Source organism: Meriones unguiculatus, chromosome 3 (genome assembly GCF_030254825.1).
Source record: "Meriones unguiculatus strain TT.TT164.6M chromosome 3, Bangor_MerUng_6.1, whole genome shotgun sequence".
Lineage (NCBI taxonomy): Eukaryota > Metazoa > Chordata > Mammalia > Rodentia > Muridae > Meriones > Meriones unguiculatus.
Window position 1 is genome coordinate 61075030 of NC_083351.1, and position 23993 is coordinate 61099022.

Here is a 23993-nt window from a genome sequence, read left to right on the forward strand (position 1 = left end):
TGAGTTCTTCAGAAAACACAAGAAAGAAGCTGCAGTCATCTCGGGCCATTTACTAAGAAAAGATCAATCATAAAACCTCATGAGTTCAGAGCATGTAGGCTGTGTGCCTGACTGCTCTTAATTTAGTTTTCAAAACACATAATCTGAGTGTCTGATTGAGGACGTGTATGCCGTAATTGTCTCAGATACACCTGTAGGTAATCTAAACGGTGAGGACTCTTTCCCAGTAGGCTACTTCTCTAGAGAGAGATCTGCAGGCGTGAAGGAAAACACACATTCAAATTGGCCTGGGAACTGAGTCTAATAGTGCTAAGATGACAGGCCAGGGGAGTAGTCACATTTATCGCTCACTTTCTCCCACTGTATGCCTAAGACAATACTGCTGCACCCTGAGTTTTATTTATTTAGCCTCATTTGTCTGATATATCCCTTCAGACTGGTAAATCCACAGGTATTCACCCCAATACCGACACAGGCTTCTTTCCTGGCATGCAAACCTAGTTTTATTTTCTCCAAAAGAGTCATGGTTATTTCTAGATCTAAACCACTGGATTGGTTATCTGGATTGGCTATCTTTTTTTTTCTTTTTGCATAAAATCATAATATAAGGCAACGTTTAGACAAGAATCTGATGGCTCATTCATAGAGTTCTGAATGAATTAATCTACTTCACACTCCTCCGCCAACCTTACAGGAAAGAAACTCGAACTTTTACGTGCCTAACAGAAAACCAAGAAGCCAAAGAACATGGGCATAGAGGCAGGACCCCTGATCTGTCCTTTTTCCAACAGAGCCGCCCTGTGCGCGTTCGTTTCCAGTCTTGCAGCCCAAGGGCAGGCTCCTAGGGAAGCGCCCAGACGCGCCCGCCACCGTCCCCCTGAGTTGCTTACACGTGTTCTTCCCGCCTCCCCGGGCTGGGCCGCTCGTCTTTGTTCTCCCGGCACTCTTCCCAGGCCTGGGCGCTCCGGGCGAACCGAGTGGCAGCCGGGGATTGGTGGTCGCGGCGCAGCCAATCAGAAGGGGGCACCTCACGCTAGGGCTCGGAGTTTTAAACGCGGAGCCGAGCGCCGCGCCGACGCGGAGGGCTCCGGCAGCGGGGCGGGGCCGGCGTGGGCGGGGCGGGGCCGGCGTGGGCGGGGCGTCGCCGCTCTCGCCCCGACTCGCGCGGGGATTGGCCGGCCCGCGGCTTCCTTGGCGCTGCCCAATCACCGGGCAGGACTTCCTGGAGGTTTTTTTGCTGCTCTCGGCGTCGTTCGGGAGGTCGGCGAGGGCTTCGCGGTGGCCGGTGACTGCAGGCCTCGCTCCGCACCCCACCATGAGGCTCCGCAAAGCTTGGCTGTTGGTCCTGCTCCTGGCGCTGACACAGCTGCTGGCCGCGGCGAGCGCCGGAGACGCTGCGGAAGGTGAGCGGGTGGGCGGGTCGGACCTCGCTGGGGCTGTGCCTCGCGTGGGCTGCAAACCTGGCCGGAGCATGACCGGTGCTTCGCTCTCAGCCCTGGAAATGGGGACCGGGGAGCTGGGAACTTGCTGGAGTTTCAGTGTAGTGCCGAATCAAGGGGCTCGGGCCTCCTGAGTTCCCCTCGAGACTAGGACACGGGGGACGTGCAGAGTGCCCGACCTGCCACCGGCCTCTCCACCCTCACTGCTGAGGTTTGCTCCTCTGCCCCGGTGAGTAAAACTTCCTGGAGAATACCCCCGTTGTTCCCAAAACTAGTTTTAGAAACGTGACAGGAGGCCCGCTGGTGGGGCCTGGAAGAGGCTGTCGCAGCCATGGAGCATCTACTTTTAAAACGCAGGCTTGTTTTGGTCTCTTAGGGAAACTGGAGCTACCATTCCTTCCACAAGCATTTCATTCAGCGCCTGTTTGCCAGCCGCTGTACTGGGTCTCTGAGAGTCGAGGAACGGTGTCTTGTAACTCCTAGATGTGCTTGCACCCTTTCTTGAAAATCATCTAGCCGAAGAAGTAAGAACTTTGAAATTAGGAAGTGCTAGTTAAGATCGCTGTTCCTAGAGAGTCGGTCTGATCGGCACCTTTCCCTTCTAACCACCAACTTGTTGCCTACCAGGTTTATTCTAATATAAACTAAGATTAGTGTGTAGGGGAGATGTGAACTTTGTACTCTTAGGTTGGGTAAGATCCGCGAATGAATGCATTGGTTCATGAGTCTTAGCTTAGGTGGTAGGTGGAAAAGAGTAGAGAAATGAAAAGATACTTCTCAAATGGGCCAAGTATCTGCTCTGCCTACGAGGGTATCTTGGCATTTTTATTCAGATCGGCTGAGTGCTCATTTATTTTCTTTGTTTTGTTTTGTTTTGTTTTTTGAGACAGGATTTCTCTGTGTAGCCCACCTGTTCTGGAACTTACTCTATAGACCAGGCTGGCTTCCACTCCTGCCCCTGTCTCCCAAGTGCCGGGCCTGTGCCACCACTGCCCTTCAAGTGCACATTTCTCATAGAGATCTAAAATACATTGAAACAGGAAGAGGGCAGACTTTGCATTTTAAGCAAAATTTTCACGTTTCGTAACAGAATAAACTTTTGGGGGAGGCGCCTGAAAGTTTGAGATTCAGTGTGCTTTGGAGTATGCTTTCAGAATATAGCAAAACAAAACAAAAAACTCTTGATTGTGAGACAGTGGTGTGTTTTAGGGTGATGTTTGTTTGAGATAGGGTTTCATTATGTAGTTAGAAGCTCATTATGTAGTCCAGGCTGGCCTTGAACTCAAGAGATCTGCCTGCCTCTGGCTGTGAGTGCTGAGGTTAAAATGCCAGGAAGAGTGCATTCTTAGAGCTCTGGGTGAGTGGATTTCAAAGGCTGTTTAGACTAACTAGTAGTATATCTTTTGGGTCACTGTTGCAGTCTTTGGGGAGAAGTTTCCTCTTGATGAACCCAAGAATCCCTTGGCTATCTGAGCCAAGGACAGTCTTCTCTAGCTTGGTCTTCAGGTTCTGTAGGTCTGGCAAGGTGATTCAGTGACCCTGGTATGTGCATGGAAGGTTTTGGAATCAGCACTGCAAGGGGAGAGAGAATGCAGTTTCACTTAATTGGTGCTTGGTCCGCACTAAGAGTCATCTGTAACAATTGAACATTAGTTAACTTTCTTTTTTGCTGTTCACTATTTACTGTTTGACGTTGGCCTAGTGGTTGTTTGTCCAGCTGATAGCTCCTCCTATCTGGCCTGCAGAAGAAGCTGGGACATCCTTACAGTAAGTAACTGCCAATGCCTGGCCTGGCCAGGTTTGTTCAGTGGGAGTAGACAGGGACTGCAGTGGCCGTGTTAGATTGCTTGCGTTTCAGGAGTGGCCAGTCTTACCCTGTTTGCTAATTAGTGTGAATGTAGATGTGAGATGTTTCCTTTGCTTCATGCGGGAAAAGATTGCACCCTTTTCAAAAGGTGCTGGCAAGTTTTGGAGGTGGGTCTCCTGGAAGTGGAGTTAAAGATAGTTGTGAGCCACCGTGTAGTTGCTGTGAACTTAAACCTAGGCCTTCATGTGAGGCCAGTTGCTTAACCACCATCTCTCCAGCCCTCTGGCATGTTTAATCAGGAGAGTTCTCCTACTAAGTGGTAATAAGAGTCCACTTTGGGCTAAGCATAGTTGAAAAGTCCCTTGGGTTCAAGGCAGCTTGGGTTACATAGAAAAATCTGTCTCAGAAAAAGAGAAAAGTCGTAATTGTTGTTCTCCTCCTTTTAAATTCACTCTGAGGGATGGAGAGAAGGCTCAGTGGTTAGGATACTCTGTTTCCAGAAGACCTGAGTTTGTTTTTCAACAACCAATATTAGGTAGCTCACAACCACCTGTAACTCTAGCTCCAGGGCAGAGCCTCTGGGAACCTGCACTCGTGCACACACTTACACATAATTTCAAAAATGAATCTTTTTTAAAAAAAGTATTTGTATGTACATTTGACATATATATATATATATATATATATGTGTGAGGGAATCAGATCCACTGGAATTTGAGTTACAGACCAGACAGTTGTGAGGTGCTGGGAATTGAACCAGGGTTCTCTAGGAAGAGCAGCCAGTGCTCTCAACCGCTGAGCCATTTCTCCAGCCCCTTAAAAAAATCCATCTTTAAAAATAAGCACTCAGAATAATCATTCAGAAATAAAACCTCAGCTTAAGGTTTTAAAATTTTAATCTGAGATAACCAAGCATGTATGGTTTTAGGTTTTTGTTGTTTTTTCTTTTTAACAAATATTTATTTGTTTTGGTTTTTTTGGAGATAGGGTTTTTTTCTGTTTAGCCTTGGCTGACCTGGAACTCACTCTGTAGACCAGGCTGTGAACTCAGAGATCTACCTGCCCCTGCCTCCTGAGTACTTCTCCAACCTCCAGAATGCACAGATGAGGTGCCCGCCAGGCATTGTACTGGAGTGCATCTTTGGATACAGCAGCTTATTTAGGGCATGGGAAATACTCGGTTGTCTTTTAGAAAGACACTGTGATCAGTGGCCACTTGTGTAGCATGTGTGAAGTTCTGGTGTTGGCCAGTAAGTGCTTTCCCTGTTAGGTTGTAGCAGGCAGAACTCATGAAGTAGCAGCAACATTGAGCTTAGTGAACTTCATGTTAATTATTTAGAGTCCCAAAGGATTGGTTGCTGTGATTCAGGAACATCAGCCTGTATAGTGTGGACTGTCATTCATAACTGAGATTGGATTCATCCTGATGTGTGAGGGAATAAGCTCAGACCGCCAGCCCTTCTGGAACAGCCCTTCTGGTTACTGCCTGGCTTTAATTAATATCAACGAGGTGTGTGTTATGACTTAGTCCTAGTTCTTTCGGAGGCGCATGCAGTAGACCAGGTACCATTTTCTGAGTACCACACAACAGAGGGTTGTATTTTCTGTGGCCTGGATGTGCTCTGCATCTCCCCAGGCCTTAGCATTCTGGAAAGATGTGAGTAGGGAGACAAAACCTTGTTAGGGAAGCTGTCCTCTGTTCCTGAGAATGTTGTCCAAAAAACATGTTTTATGCAGCCATGTAGTAAACAGCTACCGTTGTACTGTCAAACGCCAGACTCAGTCAGGGACTCGTGCCCTCTCTGCCCTTCCTGCATACCTGAGAGTCTGGATTGCTCTCCACCCTTAATACCTGTTTTGATGGTGCCCAGAAGGAGGAAGCAGTGGGCAAGAGAAGCACAAGCCTGCTCAGTTTCTACTCTGAAAGTGGCATTTTAGAGTTGTTGCTCTTACTTCTAACAAAGGAATAATGTAGGCCTAAGTTCCAGAAAAGGGTGTGCAAGGCAGGAAATGGTAATGAAGTGGGGGAAAGTGAGTAAAATGTAACTAGTAGAGAAGAGATGGAGGTAGGGTTTTATGATTATCTTGCAGATTGATAGATTCCTTTAGTAATGATCAAAGCAAACCTGGAGCCTGAGTTGTGGAGGAGCGGTGTGATGGACCTGTGGGTGAAATACAGAGCTCTCCATGTACCCTCAGTTACAGAGCCAGCATTGGATTACTTGATACATTCCACAAGTCTCAGGGGTCCCAGCATCCTGGGAACAGGTTTCAGGCCTTGAGTGCCCTCACAGCCCCAAACAGTAGCTAGCAGTGTTCTTGACTGAGCTCCTGGAAAACAATTGGCCCTTTGACACATTCTGGCTTCGGGGTGAGAAGAATGGTGTGCTTGCTGCAGGTAGATCTGTTTGCCGGGGAGAAACTAGTTAATGAGGCTCAGAGTTTCACGCTTTCTTGTATCTGCAGTTTGGAAAGAACAAGTTAACAGTTAACAACACAATAATGGTCTCTTGCATTCTGGGAGGAAAATTGTTTCTAATAAAGTATAATTTTTGGCATATATTTGAGGCATGTTGGTAAAGTTGGCATTGTCTCAAAATCTCTTCCTCTTGGAATATTACCCAGCGCTGGCTTTCTAAGAAAAGATGCTTTCCTCCTGGCCTTCACTGGAAGGATCAGACTAAGGGCTATTTTGAAAGGATATGAAGTAAAACAGACACAGCTTTTTCCAGAAGTAAAATTTATTTACATACCAGAGAGTGATTCTCGGGTATCTGCATATTTGGGGGGATAGGCAGGTAAAGTGTCACAGGGAAAGGTTTATTGAGGTCCTGGAAAAACGCAGGACAGTAGGCATGCTGATCCTACATCTGTGTCCTGGGGCAGTTAGACCGCCTTATGTGGAGTCTGAAGGAGCCATACAGTACAGAGGTGGAACGGGATTTCTAGGGTGAGGCTGTTCAGTCCCCATGACTTGTTTTTAGAGTTTGGGCTTCTGGCAGAGTTGCAAAGGAGAGTCATTCCTAACCAGCCTGAGTATTTTCTGATCGGATGCTTTAGATACAGAAAATGCCATTGAGGATGAAGAGGAGGAGGAGGAAGAAGAAGATGAAGAAGAGGAAGATGACTTGGAAGTTAAGGAAGAAAATGGTGTTTTGGTCTTAAATGATGCAAATTTCGATAACTTTGTGGCTGACAAAGATACAGTGCTCCTTGAGTTCTATGCACCATGGTAAGCATGTTAGTTCTATTTTATTAAGTGTTTGTTTTTGAGGCATTATTACTGCTTTTAGTAATAGTGTTACTTTTCTTGATTATTATTATTAGTATTACGTCTTTGCTTAATTTGTTTTGTGTGTGTGCTATGGCATGTAAGGACAACTGCAGGAATCCTTTCTCCTACCACTGTGGGTTCAGGGATCAGAACTTGGATCTTCAGTCTTGGTGTTAGGTGACTTTTGCCTGCTGTACCGTCGCACCAGCTGTAGGACTCCAACCCTTGACTTGATGTCAGAGTGTTGGGAACTAGAGGCTCAGTCCTTCTGTCAGCTGGCATCAGGTGGCCTTTAGCCAGCCCTCACCATAGATGGTAGTCCTAGTTTCTGAAGAGGCCGTCCAAGGCAGCACCAGGTGCAGGCTGCTGTTTTGTTTGTTCTCTTGTACCGTGCTCTGGGGAAACAAATACTGGTTCTTTTCCTGTTTGACCCCTCAAGATTTAGCTCATGGAAACTGCTAAACTCCCCGTACTTTTCTTGTTCTGTTTTGCATTTCTGTTCTTTGTCTTCTTCCTGTGCTCTCTGTTTCATTTCTGAGGTGGTAAGGTGGTCTCTTGTTTATCTAATATGTGGCATAAACGCATACCATTGTTTTATACAGAATAATCAATTTTAGTGCTTCTAAGGTTATATTTGTATTTTATAGATCAGCTTTTTTTATTATTATTATTAATTGCAGAAGCACTCCTCCTTCCAGGACAGGGTTTCTCTGTGTAGCCCTGGCTCTTGTGGAACTCTGTAGAGCAGGCTGGCCTTGAACTCAGAGATCCGCCTGCCTCTGCCTCCCCAGTGCTGGGGTCACTGGTGCATGCCGTGCTGTAAGAGTTCTTAACACTGTTGGTTGAGGACCCCAAAGAAGTTTTTTCGTGGGTAATATGCATCATTCGCTGTACAGAAATTAAAACAAGGGGCTGGAGGGATGGCTCACCAGTTTAGAGCACTGGCTGCTGTCCCGGAGGACCTAGGATCAGTTCTAGCACCCACATGGCAGCTCATAACAGTCTGTAACTCCAGTTCCAGTCTGTAACTTCACACCCTCACACAGACATAAATGTAGGCAAACACCAATGCAAATAAAAACAAATAAATCTTAAAAAAATTCAAACAAAAGCTTTTTAAAAAGTTTTATTTATTTTTTATTATAGCGTGTGTATGTGAGGGGGAGGTGTGTGTTCCATTTTGTGTGTGTCTGTGTGTGTATGGCAGTTGGGACAACTTTTGGAGGTCAGTTTTCACTGAGATCCAGGAATTTAACTTCAGGTCATCAGGCTTGTACCACTAGCTCTTTACCCACGGAGCCATCTTGACAGCCGGGGCTGGGGAGGGGGGTTAAGATAGGTCATTTTAGCAGTTGTCTTTTGTGGTGCTGGGAATGGAACTCAGGACCTTGAACATGTTAGACAAGTGCTTTACACTGAGCTGTACTTGCAGCATAGTAGTGCATTTTCCTTCTGTAATCTTTGGAGGTGTGTTTATTTTATGTATATGGATGTTTTTTCTGCATGTACATCTGCCCACCATAGAAGGCTACAGGGCTTACAGGGCTGCAGTTACAGGTGGATGTGGGCCTCCATGCGGGTGCTGGGAAGCCAGCACTCTTAACCTCCAAACCAAACATCTGGAGTAGTCCACTGTGTGTTCAGATTGAGCATAAAAGACTTCCTATGTGAATAGCTTAACTTCATAGACACCATAAAGAGTCACTGGGCAAAGCTTTGAGACAGATTCCCATATTAATACATTCCTTAATGTCTCAGTCTCAGAGGGATTGAACATAAAGAGCCAGGTGTAAACGGAAACAGTTGGATGGGTTTAGAGTTGGAGGTATTGACTAAGACTAAAGCTAGAAGTTGCAGGTCCTGTGGCCTTCCTTATTTGTTGTGTGTGTGCTATCTCTCAACTAAGAGTCTTTCAGTAAAGCCTCCATTTTTTTTTTTTTTTAATGTATGTTGGATTTCAGTCTCCATGGATACAAGGTAATTCTTTTCTTTTTCCTTAAATTTCTCAGGTGTGGACATTGTAAGCAGTTTGCTCCAGAATATGAGAAAATAGCCAGTGCTTTGAAGGATAATGATCCTCCTATTCCTGTCGCTAAGATTGATGCAACCTCAGCATCCATGTTGGCCAGCAGATTTGATGTGAGCGGCTATCCCACCATCAAGATCCTGAAGAAGGGACAGGCTGTTGACTATGATGGCTCCAGGACCCAGGAAGGTGAGCTTAGGACATGAGCTTCTGGGGAATAGGACCTAAGGAACATCACAGCACACACCCACATAGACACATGTTGAAGGAAGCACTTGTATACATACAAATACTCAGACACACAACTATAAATGGTTGCCTGCCTTTAGCCAAGGAAAGCCCCCTTTCATCCTTTGAAAACTTACATCATATGGTGCTAATTTCTCATTCCCAGTGAGGGATACTAGAAAGAAAGTTAAATAGGGTCTAGATTTTTATAACCACTAAATAAACACATGACCTAGACAGGCCCCTTCTATTTTTTGTTGTTGTTGTTGTTGTTGTTGTTTTTGAAACAAGCTCCCTTTAATCCAAGTCGGCATTGAACTTGTGGCAGTCCTTCTGTGTGAGCCTTTGAAACAGTGGGTTTAAAGTATAAGCCACCATGTCTGAGTTAATTTCTGCTGCAAAATGTGGCTCTTGCATGAATGCGCGGCGTGTTTGTGTGATGACTAGGTGATATTTATTTGCCTCAATGTGAACTGTTAGGTAAAGGAATGCTCTTTGCACTCTGACCCTACATGATTCTACTTCCTTCCAAGAAAAGGTTTGGTTTAGTAAACTACATCTGTAGTCTTCAAAGATATCTTTATTTTAAAAAAAAGTTTGTGTATAAAAGAATAATTTTTCTTGCTGGGCAATGGTGGCACTTGCTTTTAATCCCAGCACGCCAGAGCCAGACAAGTGGATCTCTGGGTACAAGGCCAGTCTAATTTATAGAGTGAGTTCCAAGACAGCCAGGGCCACACAGAGAAACCCTGTCTGGAAAAACAACAAAAACCAAAAGAATATTCATTCTCATTTATACACAACTGTTAGGATATCTTATACACTCCTGTATTTTTACTTATCAGATATATCTTAGTCATAACAGTACATAGGAATTTAGCCCTCAGACAGGCTGAAAATGGTATGTTTCATTTGTTTAAAACCAAGTAGGGCCTGGGGAGATGGCTCATTGGTTAAAATGCTTGCCATGCAAGTGTGAGGGCTGGAGTTTGGCTCTTCAGAACTCAGATATATGCCAGCCAAATGACAGCCCTCTGAAAGTCTAGTATTTGGGAGGCAGAGAAAGGGCTCCCTCAAGCAAATTGCCTAGGTTGACTGTAATCTTATACAGAATTGTTGAGCTTGGGCTCATCAAGAAACCCTGCCTTAATAAATGAAGTGGAAAGCAATTGAAGATACCCAGCATCGACCTAAGTCCTTAGTGTGCGTGTGCACCCACCTCATTAGAATCCACATCCATACATAAAGAAAAGAAAGTATCCAGCTTTAATACCGGCGTTCTGGCCCATTTTGAAACCTTTAGAGCCGCCTGTGCTAGAGTACTCTCCTCATCCCTCTCTAAGTGAGTTTTAATAAATGGGTGTTCCCTGGCAAACTGGCTCAAGGTATGGGTGTGGGCAGGAGCAGGCAGTTCACATACTGAACCTGTAGATGATGCAACCTTCAGCTTGAAGACTGCTCTTTGGCAGCAGCGTTCTCCTTGGCTTTTTGTGATATCTCTAGTAAAGAGGAAAGTTTACAGCTCCTTGCCCTAAGAATCATCTATCTTTCTGTCTGTCTATTCTTGCACAACAGATCAGACACAGGATAGCTTATATGATAAGCAAACATTCTACCACTTGGGCTACCTCCTGAGCTTTGGCCTAGTGTGTGTGTGTGTGTGTGTGTGTGTGTGTGTGTGTGTGTGTGTCTTTGAGTTTGAACAGGGTCTCATTGTGTAGCCCTAACTGTCCTGGAACTCACTTTGTAGACCAGGTTGGCCTCAAACTCAAGAGCCCCTCAGGCCTGTGCCTCCTGAGTGCTGGGATTAAAGGTGTGTGCCTCTAGCCTGGCTATCCTCTTTATATTAAGAATGTATTATTCACTGCAGTTATTGGCTCCAGTTCTTAGAAATGAGATCACAGTGTTAGATGTACATGGAACACACACATAGTTTATACATCTTGCCCGAATGTTGCAAGATTGATTAATAGGCATCTGTCATAGTTACTGTTCTGTTGCTGTGAAGTGATAGCATGACCATGGCAACTCTTAGAGTTTCAGAGGTTTAGTCCATTATCATCATGGCAGGGAGCGTGATGTGAGACAGCAAACACTGGAGTGGTTCCTGAGAACTACATCCTGTTCACAGGCAGAGAGAGACTGGCCTGGTTTGGGCTTTTGAAATCTGAAAGCCTGTTCCGGTGGCAGCACCTCATCCAAGAAGGCTACACCTCCTAATCTTTCTCAGTTACACAACCATTCAAACATGGAAACCTATTGGGGCTCTTTTCATTCAGACAACTACATTGTTCTTGATGAAAGCCAGCTGGAAACGACCACTGAGGGTTCTCCTGCCGCTGGTTTAGTCTGGTATAGAGGAAATCACTCACTAAGGTAGATTGCATACCACCGAGAAAAGGATGCAGTCACTGATGACAGCAGAAACGGTGCCTTGGAAGTGAGTCCTTCTACCTGACCGTGCTTCCAAATTGTGAGGGTGTACTGAGCATGTTCCACTCTCTTTCTGGACCCTGCCATTCTCTTCGCTGTTCTCCGCCAGCTGTGGGCTGAGGTAAAGTCCTGATACTGTGGGGTGGGTGGCCACACATTCAGTCTCGTGTATTTCTGTTGTTTCTGTTTTTTAGAAATTGTTGCCAAAGTCAGAGAAGTTTCCCAGCCCGACTGGACACCGCCACCTGAAGTCACTCTTACCTTGACTAAAGATAACTTTGACGATGTTGTGAATGATGCAGACATCATCTTGGTGGAGTTCTATGCCCCATGGTATGTTGACAATCAGGTTCATATTTAGGCAGTGAGTTTTTGGCACCCTGCTAAGCATTGGTGAAAGGTTGCAATACACAGCCAGCACAGTTAATGCAGAGCAAGGCTGAGTCAGCAGTCTGGAAGCGAGATGTTACAGGGGAAATCAGGAGAGGAGTGCATACGGAAGAAAGGAAGTTCTCATTTTAAGCTTCGTTAGTGTGTATGTACAAGTGCCTGTGTCACAGGATGTGTGTGGAGGTGAGAGAACAGCTTTGTGGAATAAATGTTCTTCATTTTTGTTCTGGGAAATTGAACTCAAGTTGTCAACCTTGTATAATAAGCACTTTTACCTGCTGAGCCATCTTGCCTGATTTTGTTTTTTTATTTTGTTTGTTTTTAAGATAACCTTACTATTAAGCCCAGGTTAGCCTACAAACTTGGAGCAGTCCTCCTGCCTTAACCTCCTGAGTCCTGGAACTCAGGCATGTGTTAACCACACCTATATGAGAAAAGACTTGTAGGGGATATGAATATAACTCGGGGAGCCTCTGGGTTCCCCAGAAAATGGTCTGTGGTACCGTCTTGGTAAATTCTTCATCCTTCAGTGAGGAGCTCTGACTTTTGTGCAGGCTTAACATTTGTCAGGATGGGGTCACATAGACTGGGATAGAAACTAAATTATGAATCATGGATGTGAGCACCAGGTATTAAAAGAGTGGTGGCACATACGTTTAATCCCAGGACTCAAGAGGTAGAGGCGGGATCTCTGTGAGTTCGAGGACAGCCTGGTCTACAGAGTGAGTTCCAGGAAACAGACAGGACTGTACCGTGAAACCCTGTCTTGAAAAGCCAAAAACGAAAAGGAAAGAGCACCCTCAAATGCCTGCATGGGTGAGGCCCCAGAATGTGAGCAAGGAAAATAAGCTCAATGGGCCTAGAATGAGCAGGCAGAGGTGTGGCTGGTACACAGCAGAGTTGTGCCTGCAAGGGTCTGGGATACTCTGGCCCTAGGCGGTACTCGTGTGAACCCAGTCTTGTGGCTCTCTGGATTCTGTAGCAAAACTCACTGTATAGACAATACAAAGGGGTAATAAAAAGGAAAACGAACTGGGGAGAAGAGATAAGAGTCCATATGATGGCAGAGGAGAGGCATGGTGGCAACAGTAGAAAGCCGAGGGCCCCAAGTATGAAGCAGAGAAAACACTAGAAAATGGTGGGAATTTCTAACTCTGAAAACCCACCTCCAAGCCGGGTTGGCGGTACACGTCTGTTATCCCAGCACCTGGGAGGCAGGGACAGGCGGATCTCTGAGTTCCGGGCCAGTCTGGTCTGCAAAGTAAGCCCAGGACAGCGAGAGCTACACAGAGAAACCTCCAAAAACCAAAGAAAGCCCACTTCCAGTGAGAATCTTTCTCCAAGGTCACAGCTCCTAAGCTTCCCCAAAGAGTACCACCAAGCAAGGACCAAACATTCAAATGGGGATAGGGGACATTGAAACCTCTATTTTATTTAAGTTTTGTTGGTGGTATGTGTGCTGCCAAAGGTTAACGTGGGTGCCAGTCTATTGGGCATGTGCTCTTCTGCTACTCGGGCCCCTAGACAGCCTGTGTTAACAGTCATAATAATTGTAATTACAAGTGCCCCTGGCTCTTGCTCATCTCCTGCTCTGGTTGGTTTGTAGGCTAAGAATTTGACACTCAAATTCTCTGTGCCTTTGTTCACATTGTTGCCTCTCAGCCCTCTCATCCAGCTAACCTGTTGCCTTGTCTACACTTGATGTTAGATAAAGGCCAAAAAAAGCAATAGCTGTCACCTTGTCAGTGAAGCCATTCCTGATTTCTATTGTTGACAGCCTCCAGTTTCCAGCCATAAAAATCCTCTCCTTCTTAGGACATTGGCTGTCTTGGCTTTGTCCTTGCTTTACCTTACACCACAGTTTGTTGTGCACCTGTCTATACACACATGGGCCTTTAGCATGTGAATGCCATGGCAGAAATCTCATGTTATAAAAACTTAGCGTGTGCTGTAGGGCCTCTCTTGGCATTCTCACTTAGACGTTTCAAGATTTGGTGGATATAATGGAGTTGCTTGGGGTCATGGGGTTGGTCTCTGTACCTCATTTAGCTAGTAAGTGAATCCATACTAGGAAAAGTTCCTGATGGGATTGACTTCCTTTTGGCAGGTGTGGACACTGCAAGAAACTTGCCCCTGAATATGAGAAGGCTGCCAAAGAGCTCAGCAAGCGCTCTCCCCCAATTCCCTTAGCCAAAGTTGATGCCACCGAACAGACAGACCTGGCCAAGAGGTTTGGCGTCTCTGGCTACCCCACTTTGAAAATTTTCCGCAAAGGAAGACCTTTTGACTACAATGGCCCACGAGAGAAATATGGTATGGCTGCTACCTTCCTCATGGTGTGGAAAGGGAACATCCTTTTTACGGCTGGTAGCTAGAGGATGTGGTCAGCTGCAAGGACCTTCCTCAGACATGTGCTCTGCTCCTAGGAATTGTTGACTACATGATTGAGCAATCTGGGCCTCCCTCAAAGGAGATTCTGACCCTGAAGCAGGTCCAAGAGTTCCTGAAGGATGGAGATGATGTAGTCATCATTGGCGTCTTTCAGGGAGACAGTGACTCGGCCTACTTGCAGTATCAGGAGGCTGGTAAGTACTGACAGAACAACATGCCCTGCCACACTCCTGAGGCTTCTGGGAAGTAGGCTGGTTTGCAAAACTAGCATAGTGATTGTGTACTTGTCTAACACTTGGTCCTGACCTCACTCAAACTGTAGCACCATAAAAAGAGCAAGTTCTTCTGCATGAGACTGCGTCAGTGTAGCCATTGGCTTGATTGAAGAACCAAGCTAGTACCTGTGGGAACAAGCTTTCAGCCTAGAGCTGGGGCTGTGGGTCAGGTCCCTGTGGCTGTCAGAGTTGAAAGGCTGTATAATCACAAGTTAAATGGGTAAGGCCAGCTGCTCTCTCTCCCATACCACACGATCACATTAATTCAGGTTGTTTGCCTTCCTCTGCTCCTGAGTCCCTCTGTAAGAAAGAACAGCTCTGACCTTGCAACGACACCTGTGACTTAGGCCTGGATTCAAGTCCTGGCTTTTGCTTGTTACTAAAACTGTGGTCAGAGACTGACTTCTTCAGCCCAGCGCTGTAAGTTTTTAGGATCCCCCTTCATACCGCACAAGCGTTGCCTGTGTCATTACTACGCTCACGTTCAGCCTGGTGTGCTGCCTCTGTGGGTCAGCAACCTTGTGCGTACTTCCAATTCAGACTGGTGATTGGTTTGTGCAGGAACAGGATCTCTCTGTAGCCTGGCTGTCTTGGAACTCACTATGTAGACCAGGCTGGCCTTGAACTCAGAGATTCCCCTGCTTCTGCCTCCTAGGTGCTGTGTTTAAAGGCGTGCACCACTATGCCCAGCTCAGTCTGGTGTTTTGTCAAAACTTCAGTTCAACTTGTGTGTGTCTTCATTGGTTAGTTAGCTATCATCTGCTCTTGACTAATCGAGAAGAAACTTACCTAGGGAGAGTTCAGCCCCGCTAGGTCTTTGCCTGCTGCAGAATCCATGGATTCTCAGGGTAAGAGCTTGAAATCTCTGTGAAGGGCGCTAGGTGTGAAACCTTAGTGTAAGGTTGCAGGAATGTGAATACTCACCTCCTGATTCCCAGTTTTCTACTTTGCATAGACAGAAGGTGACATTTGCTCCAAACAAGTAGCTCTAAATCTCTAAATTTCTGTGAACATGTTTTTTGTTTTTTTTTTTTAAGAAATTCTAAGATGGAAGACTTGGATATTATATCTGTGCTGAGCTTTAAAACTAGCTTCCTTTGTGTGCCTAAGTTCTACATATTGCCATTCAGAATTTAAAGTGGTAATCATTCTCTTCAGGCCCCTGCTTGTCCAATAGGGTGATAAGCCTGTTTTTTTAATCAATTTACTATATCCTGTTAATTTGTCAGCTAACAACCTGAGAGAAGATTACAAGTTTCACCACACTTTCAGCACTGAAATAGCTAAGTTCCTGAAAGTCTCCCTGGGGAAGCTGGTGCTGATGCAGCCTGAGAAGTTCCAGTCCAAGTACGAGCCCAGGAGCCACGTGATGGATGTCCAGGTGAGCGTTCCTCAGGGGTGTGAAGCAGCCCACGCTGTGCCAGGTCCTGGGCACTCTACGTGCACCAGCATCTGGACTTTGTGGAGTGTTTGCTCTGCCCACAGGCTGTGGCACACCTGTCTTAGTCGCTGTTCTGTTGCTGTGAAGAGACACCATGACCAAGGCAACACTTAGGAAGGAGCGCATTTAACTGGGGCTTGCTAATGGTTTCAGAGGTTTGGTCCGTTATCATCGTGGTAGGGAGCATAGTGGGAGGCAACAAGTGTCAGAGCAGTTGCTGAGAGGCACATCCTGATGCACAGGCAGAGAGAGGCACACTGGGTCTTTCGAAACCCCAAACCCAGTGACACACCTCATCCAACAAGGCCAAACCTCCTCATTCTTCTAATTCAGTGGAATAGTTCCACTCCCTTATATTCAAACCTGCCTTTCCCGGCCTTTTCTTTTCATCACACGGGTAACCTTCAGGGCACAGGATGGGAGTGTACTCAGTGGGTAGCCGTGTCGTATTTTTCCTTGATACCACAATGCTGGTCCCATTGTACTCTGGGTTTTATGAGACCCAGAGAAGGAATTGGGGGAAAGGGACATTGTCAATACCAAGGAAATAGCCGTGAACATCCTGTCTTGCTCAGTGTTCTATTGCTGTGAAAACCAAGGCAGCTCTTACGAAGGAAAGCTCTACATTGGGGCTGACATATTTTTAGAGGTATAGTCCATTTTCATCGTGACAGGAAGCATGGCAACATGCACGCTGATATGGTGCTGGAGGAGAAGCTGAGAGTTCTACAGCAGGAAGAGAGAGACACTGGGCCTGGCTTGAGCTTTTGAAGCCCCAGTGATACACTTCCTCTAACAAGGCCAGAAAACCTGATATTACCCTCTCAAGTTAGTGCCATTCAAATACGTGAGCCTATGGGGACTGTACTTACTCATCCACCGCACATCCCCAGAAAGAGCACAGTGCCTTGTGTAATTTGGCTCTCACCTCTCCCTTCTGTTTCTCTCATGGTCTGCATACCCATTGGTGTCTTTACCATGCAAGGCCTAGGACCCTCTTCTTCCTGGACTCAGATGCTGCCGCCTCTTCAGATCTTCTTGCTTTCATCTTCAGTCATATACCTGTGACCAAAGAGGGATCCTATTTGGGGCTATGAACCCCACGGTCACACACAGCTTTCACAGATGTGTGTGCTCCCAGGAAAGGGTCCAGTGTTGTAGGTTATTTAGTATTTACTATTGATATATCTTTTAGTTAACTGTATAACCAAATCACACAGACTAGGATTTATTTAATTAATCCAGAGTACAATGCTGGGCAATAGTTATTCCATCCTCAACCTTCAGGTCCCCATAGTTTCCTACCATTCAGATTTCACCCATTATCTTGCTTTTAGTCATATCTTAAGTCCGGTTCATTTCACCACATGGTTTCAAGACCTCGTTTGCCGTTTCTCCTCCTCTCGATTCTCCTGCTTCCTTCCTCTTCCTCCCACTCCAGACCCGGATGTCCCACCCTATCCTCTCCATTGCTCAACATTGTGACTGGCTGTTTTAAGTGACAATACAGAGAACAAATGGTGGCATGTTTGCACAAACTTGACACAGGTGATGCTTAGAATAAGCATCACAATGTAGTTTTAAAATGAGCATTTAAACAAGGGTAAATTGTATACATTCCAAAAGAACATTACACCAACAGGCCAGATTGTTAAGTTTTTAATTGTTTTTTGAGATTTTTGAGATGAAGTTAAAATTTATTTGAAAGGTTTTATTTTACTGTAGACTTAAGTGCAAGTGTTGAGGGAGACCTAGGGAAGAAGAGTAGTCTACACCCAGGAGCTTGTCAGGCGTCACCTGGCAAGTACAGTACTTTTGTTTTTCCTCTCCCCTTCTTGAAATAGGGTCTCACTGTGTTTCTCTAGCTATTCACTGGAACTCACTATGGAGAACAGGCAGGCCGCTCACAAAGATCCCCATGTCTCTGCCTCTGCAGTGCTGGGACTGAAGGCCACTGCTCCCAGCAAGCCAGACCATTCTTGAAGATATCCTTATGCCAGAGCAGTTATAAGGTTAAGGTCCTGGTAGTGTAGTCTGCAGCCCATCATTGCCACTCTGCTCTTGAGTTTGCTCTCTGAGTGACCCTTGTCTCTGGCGCTGGTAATGCGATTTAACATTTGGTGTGGTCCTTTGCAACCTGGACCTAAGGCTATGCCTGCATGCAGGCTCCAGAGACCTTTGCTTGCTTTTGTGGCATGTTCAGCACATCCATTGATGTCAGAACAGACCCTCTTAGCATCTTGCCCTCTGCACTGCTGCTTCAGCTCTGTGTGCCTTCTGCTTTCTACACAGGAACCCTGGGCTCTCTGTGTTTTCTCTATGCTGTATGACAAGTATAGAGGCTTGGGCAAGCAGCTTAGTAAGTTTGTGCAGGTTTCTTCGGCTATGATGTAGAGATGGCTATAACTACCCTTGGTACTTGTGAGGCAGTATCTGTAAAGTGCTTGATTTGAGTCCTAAGTATGAGCCCTAGGGACCTCCATCCTCCAAGATCTATGTCACCTTAGTACCTGGCTCTCTGACACATGCAGGAGCCATGTAAACATGGTGTGTTCACTCACACTGAAACATCTCCCCTGAAGAAGCTTGTGGGCCAGCATTGGTGAGCCTGGGTACTGCTGCCATTTGTAGCCCTCAGAACACAGCCTCTAGAGAAAAGAGCTGGTCTCAGTGCTTGAGCAGCTCATCAACCCTGCAGCTTTGTCTGACTCTGAATTCTAATTTGAGGCTACACTGCTTTCTAGTACAATCTGAAGATTAAAAGGGTGATTACTTGTAGCCAACTGCAAAACTTGGCCTGGTCACTCACGAGCTAAAGTTTTATCTCACCTTGTCATCTGTAAAATGGACTTCAGGGCTCTGTGAGCTCTGTTAACTGAATATGGAAAGACCTGCATGGTTCAGTCCATGTGTAGTTACTCTTTAAGGCCCTTGAGCTCCGTCTCATTGGTCAGAAGAAAGGGTCTGTTAGTGTTGACTGTCAGGAGCTGTGAGGGTGTGGTTGATTGGATGGGGTAATTGAACAACTTCACTGTCCTTCTTCTGAACCCTTCAAAACAAACATCTGCGCTTGACAGTGACTCTGAAGGCATATTAGCTAAAGTTCCTCTCTCTCGTGCTTGCTCTCACCTCTGCCGTCTTTGAAACAGAGTTCCACAGAGGCGTCAGCCATTAAGGACTATGTGGTGAAACATGCCTTGCCTCTGGTTGGCCATCGAAAGACGTCTAACGATGCCAAGCGGTACACCAAGCGCCCCCTGGTGGTTGTGTACTACAGTGTGGACTTCAGCTTCGATTATAGAGCTGGTGAGAGACCCTGCCGAGGCCCTTAGGGGAGGGGGCTACCACTGTTTAGAAATCTTGCGCTACAACTCTTAAGAGTTAGGAGTGTGCAGCCAGGTGAGGTGGCACACACCCGTAATCTCGGGACTCAAGGAGGCAGAGGCAGGCAGATCTCTGAGTTCAAGGACAGCCAAGGCTACACAGAGAAACCCTCTCTTGGATGGATGGCTAAATAAAGTTAGTGGTGTGGGCATATTTTACTTATAGCATAGGATTTGAGTTCTGAGCCTTAGAGCACCCTTTTTCCTTCCTGTTTTAACAAAAGGAGCGTTAAGAGTCAAAGTTAGGGGGGCTGGAGAGATGGCTCAGAGGTTAAGAACACTTGCTGTTCCTCCAAGGTCCTGAGTTCAATTCCCAGTCAACCACATGGTGGCTCAGAACCATCTATAGTAAAATCTGGTGTGCAGGCAGAATGTTGTAAAACATTCAGTGCCAAGCCTGAGGACCTGAGTTCAATCCCTGGGACCAGCGTGGTAGACAGAGAACAGTTCTACAGGTGTTTCTCTGACCTCCACACCCACACACATACTCTGATTGCAGTGCATATTCACACATGCCCACAAAGTAAATACTGTAGTAAAAATCCAACAGAAGAAAATAGATGTTTAAAGGAAAAGGTTGCGCGTAGTCCATCCTTAGAGGTGACACAGCACACCTGCTGCTGAACCAGTTCTGCTCAGGCAGTGCTGTGTCGCCAGCGCACAGCAGGCAGCAGACAGTGCTGCATCGCCAGCACAGCTCTGCGGGCCTTAACTGGGTTTCTACCCTGGGGCCTCACAGTGTGGCTCTACCAGAAGTCTTCTTCTGTGCAGTTGAGGCACATCTAGGGCCTGTGCCTTATCAGAGAACATCAGTGCCAGAATCTTAAATCTCACAGTTCGGGGCAGGACAGTTGCTCTGCTCAGCCACTTAGTCCACGGCCTGTGTTGATTTCAGCCACTCAGTTTTGGCGTAACAAAGTCCTGGAGGTGGCCAAGGACTTCCCTGAGTACACCTTTGCCATTGCTGACGAGGAAGACTACGCTACGGAGGTGAAGGACCTGGGGCTCAGTGAGAGTGGAGAGGATGTCAATGCAGCTATCCTAGATGAGGGCGGCAAGAAGTTTGCCATGGAGCCGGAGGAGTTTGACGCAGACGCTCTCCGGGAGTTTGTCACCGCTTTTAAAAAAGGTCAGTCTCCCTTTGGGCAGAACACAGAGCCTGTAGGGGCCAAAAGAATACCTGGTGCCCTGTAATATGCCGGGTCTGTGGGTGTGGGTCAGTACGTGCTGTGAAGGCGGGGGGGGGGGGTGCTGCCCAAATCCCAGCCATGTACACGTGGCCATGCATGCCTGTAACCCCAGCACTGGAGACAAAGAAAGGTGGGTCCCTGGAGACTCCAAGTCAGTAAAGGACTCTGTCTCAAAAATGAATGGATGAACAAATGAATGAATGAGTGACTGAGTGAAAATAAAAAAGAATAAGGTAGCAAATGATAAAGACACCTAATGTCCTCCCCATAGTCCACAGAAAAAGCCCCCGTAGGGCCTCTACTATTTCCCTCCACTCTCCTAAGCCTTCTCCAACTCATTCTCTTAGTTACCTGGGGAAGGGCTGGGTATACTCCCCCAAAACTGAGGCATCGAGACTTAACTTAAATAACTTAAATGTTGTTATTTTGGAACATTTGGGAAGTTTAATTTTGTTTTCCCATTTTGGTAAGTCTTGTGTTTACTTTGAAAGCAAAAGCCAGATGAGGGCTCTTTCAGTAACATCAGCCTTAAGAAACTAGCTTGATAGCCAGGCATGGTGGTGTCCATGCCTTTAATCCCAACACACAGGGAGGCAGAGGCAGGGGAATCACTGTAAGTTCAAGGCCAGCCTGGTCTACAGAGCAAGTCCAGGACAGCCAAGACTATGCAGAGAAACCCTCTCTCTCAAATAAAAGGAACTATAGTTCGTGTTAGACAGGGATTCCAGGGCCATCTCCAGATGCATCCCAGCCACACAGAGTCTGGGTACGGCTAACGCGTCTTTGACTTAAAAACGTGCTTGGAGCCTCTCTGATGCCAGCCACTTGTACTCATGAGACTGACTCTGGATTTTTTTACTCTCCTGTATCTCAAGGGCAGGAAGATGGAGGCGGGGTCTCAGGTCTTCACTCACCTTTGCTCTTTGAGACAGGGTCTCACTCTGTCATGTGTGCGACTCTTTTGCCTTAGCCTCAAAATGCTGGTGTTACTATTTGTCACTGTGCTCCGTGTCTCCTTTTTCATTTGTTTTGGTTTGATTGGTTAGTCAGGTTTGCTTGGAAACTTTTTCAGAGCTCTTCCACACAGGCTTTTGAATAAGGGAACACTTAATGTGAAATTCTAAACCTCTTACTGATCTTAACTTAGCAAAGCACCTAGTTATCAGTGCTGGCCATTTGGTAGCATACCACAGCCCTTACCATTTTGGGTACTCAGTTTTGGCATCACAGTCGATGCTGCCACAGGCCTAGTGCTCTCAAAGGCTCTCCTGCTCGGTCAGTGTCTGTTAGACTGGACTTTCCATTGACTGGGAGAGTTTTTATCATAGCATGGCCTGTTGTTGGGGAAGGTTTTAAAGGGACCACGGCCCTACCTGAGAGTGGGGCTAATAACTTCTGGTAGCTACTTACTGAGGTTGCCTCAGTGCATGGGTCAGGATCCATGGCCTTTAAATACTGATTTCTCCTCTTTTTATATTTGGCAGGAAAACTAAAGCCAGTCATCAAATCACAGCCAGTGCCCAAGAACAACAAGGGACCAGTCAAGGTGGTGGTGGGAAAGACCTTTGATGCCATAGTGATGGACCCCAAAAAGGACGTCCTCATTGAATTCTATGCACCTTGGTGTGGGCACTGCAAGCAGCTGGAGCCTATCTACACTAACCTAGGCAAGAAGTATAAGGGCCAGAAGGACTTGGTTATCGCCAAGATGGATGCTACTGCCAATGACATCACCAACGACCAATATAAGGTGGAGGGCTTCCCCACCATCTATTTTGCCCCCAGTGGGGACAAAAAGAACCCAATTAAATTTGAGGGTGGAGACAGAGATCTGGAGCATTTGAGCAAGTTTATAGATGAGCATGCCACAAAGAAGAGCAGGACCAAGGAAGAGCTTTAAAGACCTGGTGATCTGCAGAAGAAGGGCTGCCAGACACTGAGGTGAACAGCGCTGGCCCCAAGCAAGTGAACCATCAATGAAATGGCAGTATCTTGACTTTTTTTTAATACTTTGTTATGCCACCTCATGCTCTGCATACTGAATAACCATGAATGACTTGATAGTTTAGACCAGAATTTTATGGAGGATATATCTATTTTTATCATTTTGGGTCTGGTTTTTTTGTTTTTGCTTTTTAACCTTTTACTTTAGTATTTCTTCAAACAAATAAGTTTTGGATCATCTGTGTGAGAATTTTTTTTTTTTTTAATTTAAAGTTTAAAAGTCTTTGCTAAATCATGTTGAGTTTGCCTTTTATTTTCTTGTTCAAACAAGTAGTAGCTTAAAAATAGGTAACCATTGGTGTGTCTGTTTTTTATTTCTTCCTACTAATGATACCAAGTGAGAGCTCTCTCCTGACCCCTGGCCAGGGTGGTGTTTCAGCCTGACCTTAGAGCTATGTCCCTGTCCACGTTGGATGAACATAGGCACTCCAGCACCTGATACACCAGGATAGTGGATTGTCATGGGGTGTGTCCACTACTGGTTCTTCAGCCAACTACTAAAATAAAATGACCTCAAGTACAGACTTAGGAACCTTAGTACAGCAGAAAAGTTTTGGTAGGCTGCTAGTAGTGGGGAGAAATGCTAATAACCTCAGTCACTGCCAGGAAGCTGGGCACGGTAGTGTGCACCTTTAACCCCAGCACTCAGGAAGAGGCAGACAGATCTCTGAGCTCAAGGCCAGCCTGGGCTACAGAGTGAGTTCCAGGACAGAGAGGGCTGCACAGAAACCCTGTCTCAGAAGAAAACAGGCTTCTAAGAGTTAATAAGGTGGGAGAAAAGACTGCAGGAAAAATCCAGGCTATTCGGCTGCAGGGTAGACCAGCCTCCGATGCCCGGGCACTGCCTTGCAGGGCCTTTTTATTGTGGTTTATTGTTACAAAAGGTACTTTTAGCAAGACAGTTTCCACATACCAAAACCTCTTTCTGATTTCTCTGAAGGAATCGTCACCTAAGCATTTCTCAGCCATGTGAGAGAGACTTCCTAGTTGGCCGGAATGTCTCCAGACTAAGTTATGCAAAGGCCTCTGAATCCTTCAGGAAAAGGAGCTCCCTGAACCTCAGATGACAGTGTACAAAAGGTTACTTCATAGCCCAGGGTCATCATTCTGGAATTCATGCCAGATACAGTGGCCCTGCTAAAATTCTGCTACAACAAAGTAAAATATAAGATGAAGCAAAAACTATCATATGGAGGTTGGACATGGCAACCTAACAGGAAGAGTCCCTAGAGCAGGCACAAGAGTCAAAGACTCACTCTTTCTCACAGTCAGGAGTCCCATAGAAATACTAAGCTAATAGCTGTAATACATACGCAGAGGACGTGGTGCACAGCCTTGTAGGTCCTGCACCTGCTGCTTCAGTCTCCGAGTCTTGCTTAGTTAGTTCAGAGGTTTGTCCGGTGTCCTCCATCCCAGTGAGATTCCCTGAGCTCTGAGGGGAGGATTTGATGATTTCCCACTTAGAATCTCTGTAATGTCTGGCTGTGGGTCTCTGCATCTGTTTCCTTCTCCGGCCGGAGGAAACCTCCCTGGTGATGGCTGGATAAGGCACTGATACATGAGTGTAGCAGCATATCTGTAGGAGTCATTTGAAGACCAGTAGTGTTTCCTTGGCACCCTTTTGTAGCATTGGTAATGTCTGAGCGGCAGACAGGAGCAGCTGCGGCGGCGCCCTCTAGTGTTGGAGTTCTCCCATAGCTGGGCGGTGAGGA

The 23993-nt window shown here is 46.2% G+C and overlaps 1 protein-coding gene across 1 annotated transcript; it reads left to right on the top strand.

Moving 5' to 3' along the window:
- The first annotated feature begins 1083 nt into the window (after window positions 1-1083).
- On the top strand, window positions 1084-22573 carry Pdia4 (protein disulfide isomerase family A member 4). The gene is made up of 10 exons (XM_021663224.2): window positions 1084-1403; window positions 6307-6478; window positions 8530-8735; window positions 11402-11540; window positions 13705-13910; window positions 14024-14182; window positions 15493-15644; window positions 18854-19010; window positions 19983-20216; window positions 21762-22573. Exons 1-10 carry the CDS (start codon window positions 1316-1318, stop codon window positions 22175-22177), a joined length of 1929 nt encoding a protein of 642 aa, XP_021518899.1. The 5' UTR covers window positions 1084-1315; the 3' UTR covers window positions 22178-22573.
- The last annotated feature ends 1420 nt before the right edge of the window (window positions 22574-23993 follow it).

Excerpts from the sequence above, each read along its gene's own strand:
- Pdia4 (XM_021663224.2), top strand. The coding sequence starts at position 1,316 with ATGAGGCTCCGCAAAGCTTGGCTGTTGGTCCTGCTCCTGGCGCTGACA. Across the intron at positions 6,479-8,529 it reads CTTGAGTTCTATGCACCATG|GTGTGGACATTGTAAGCAGT; the intron begins GTAAGCATGTTA and ends TAAATTTCTCAG. Across the intron at positions 19,011-19,982 it reads CAGCTTCGATTATAGAGCTG|CCACTCAGTTTTGGCGTAAC; the intron begins GTGAGAGACCCT and ends TGTTGATTTCAG.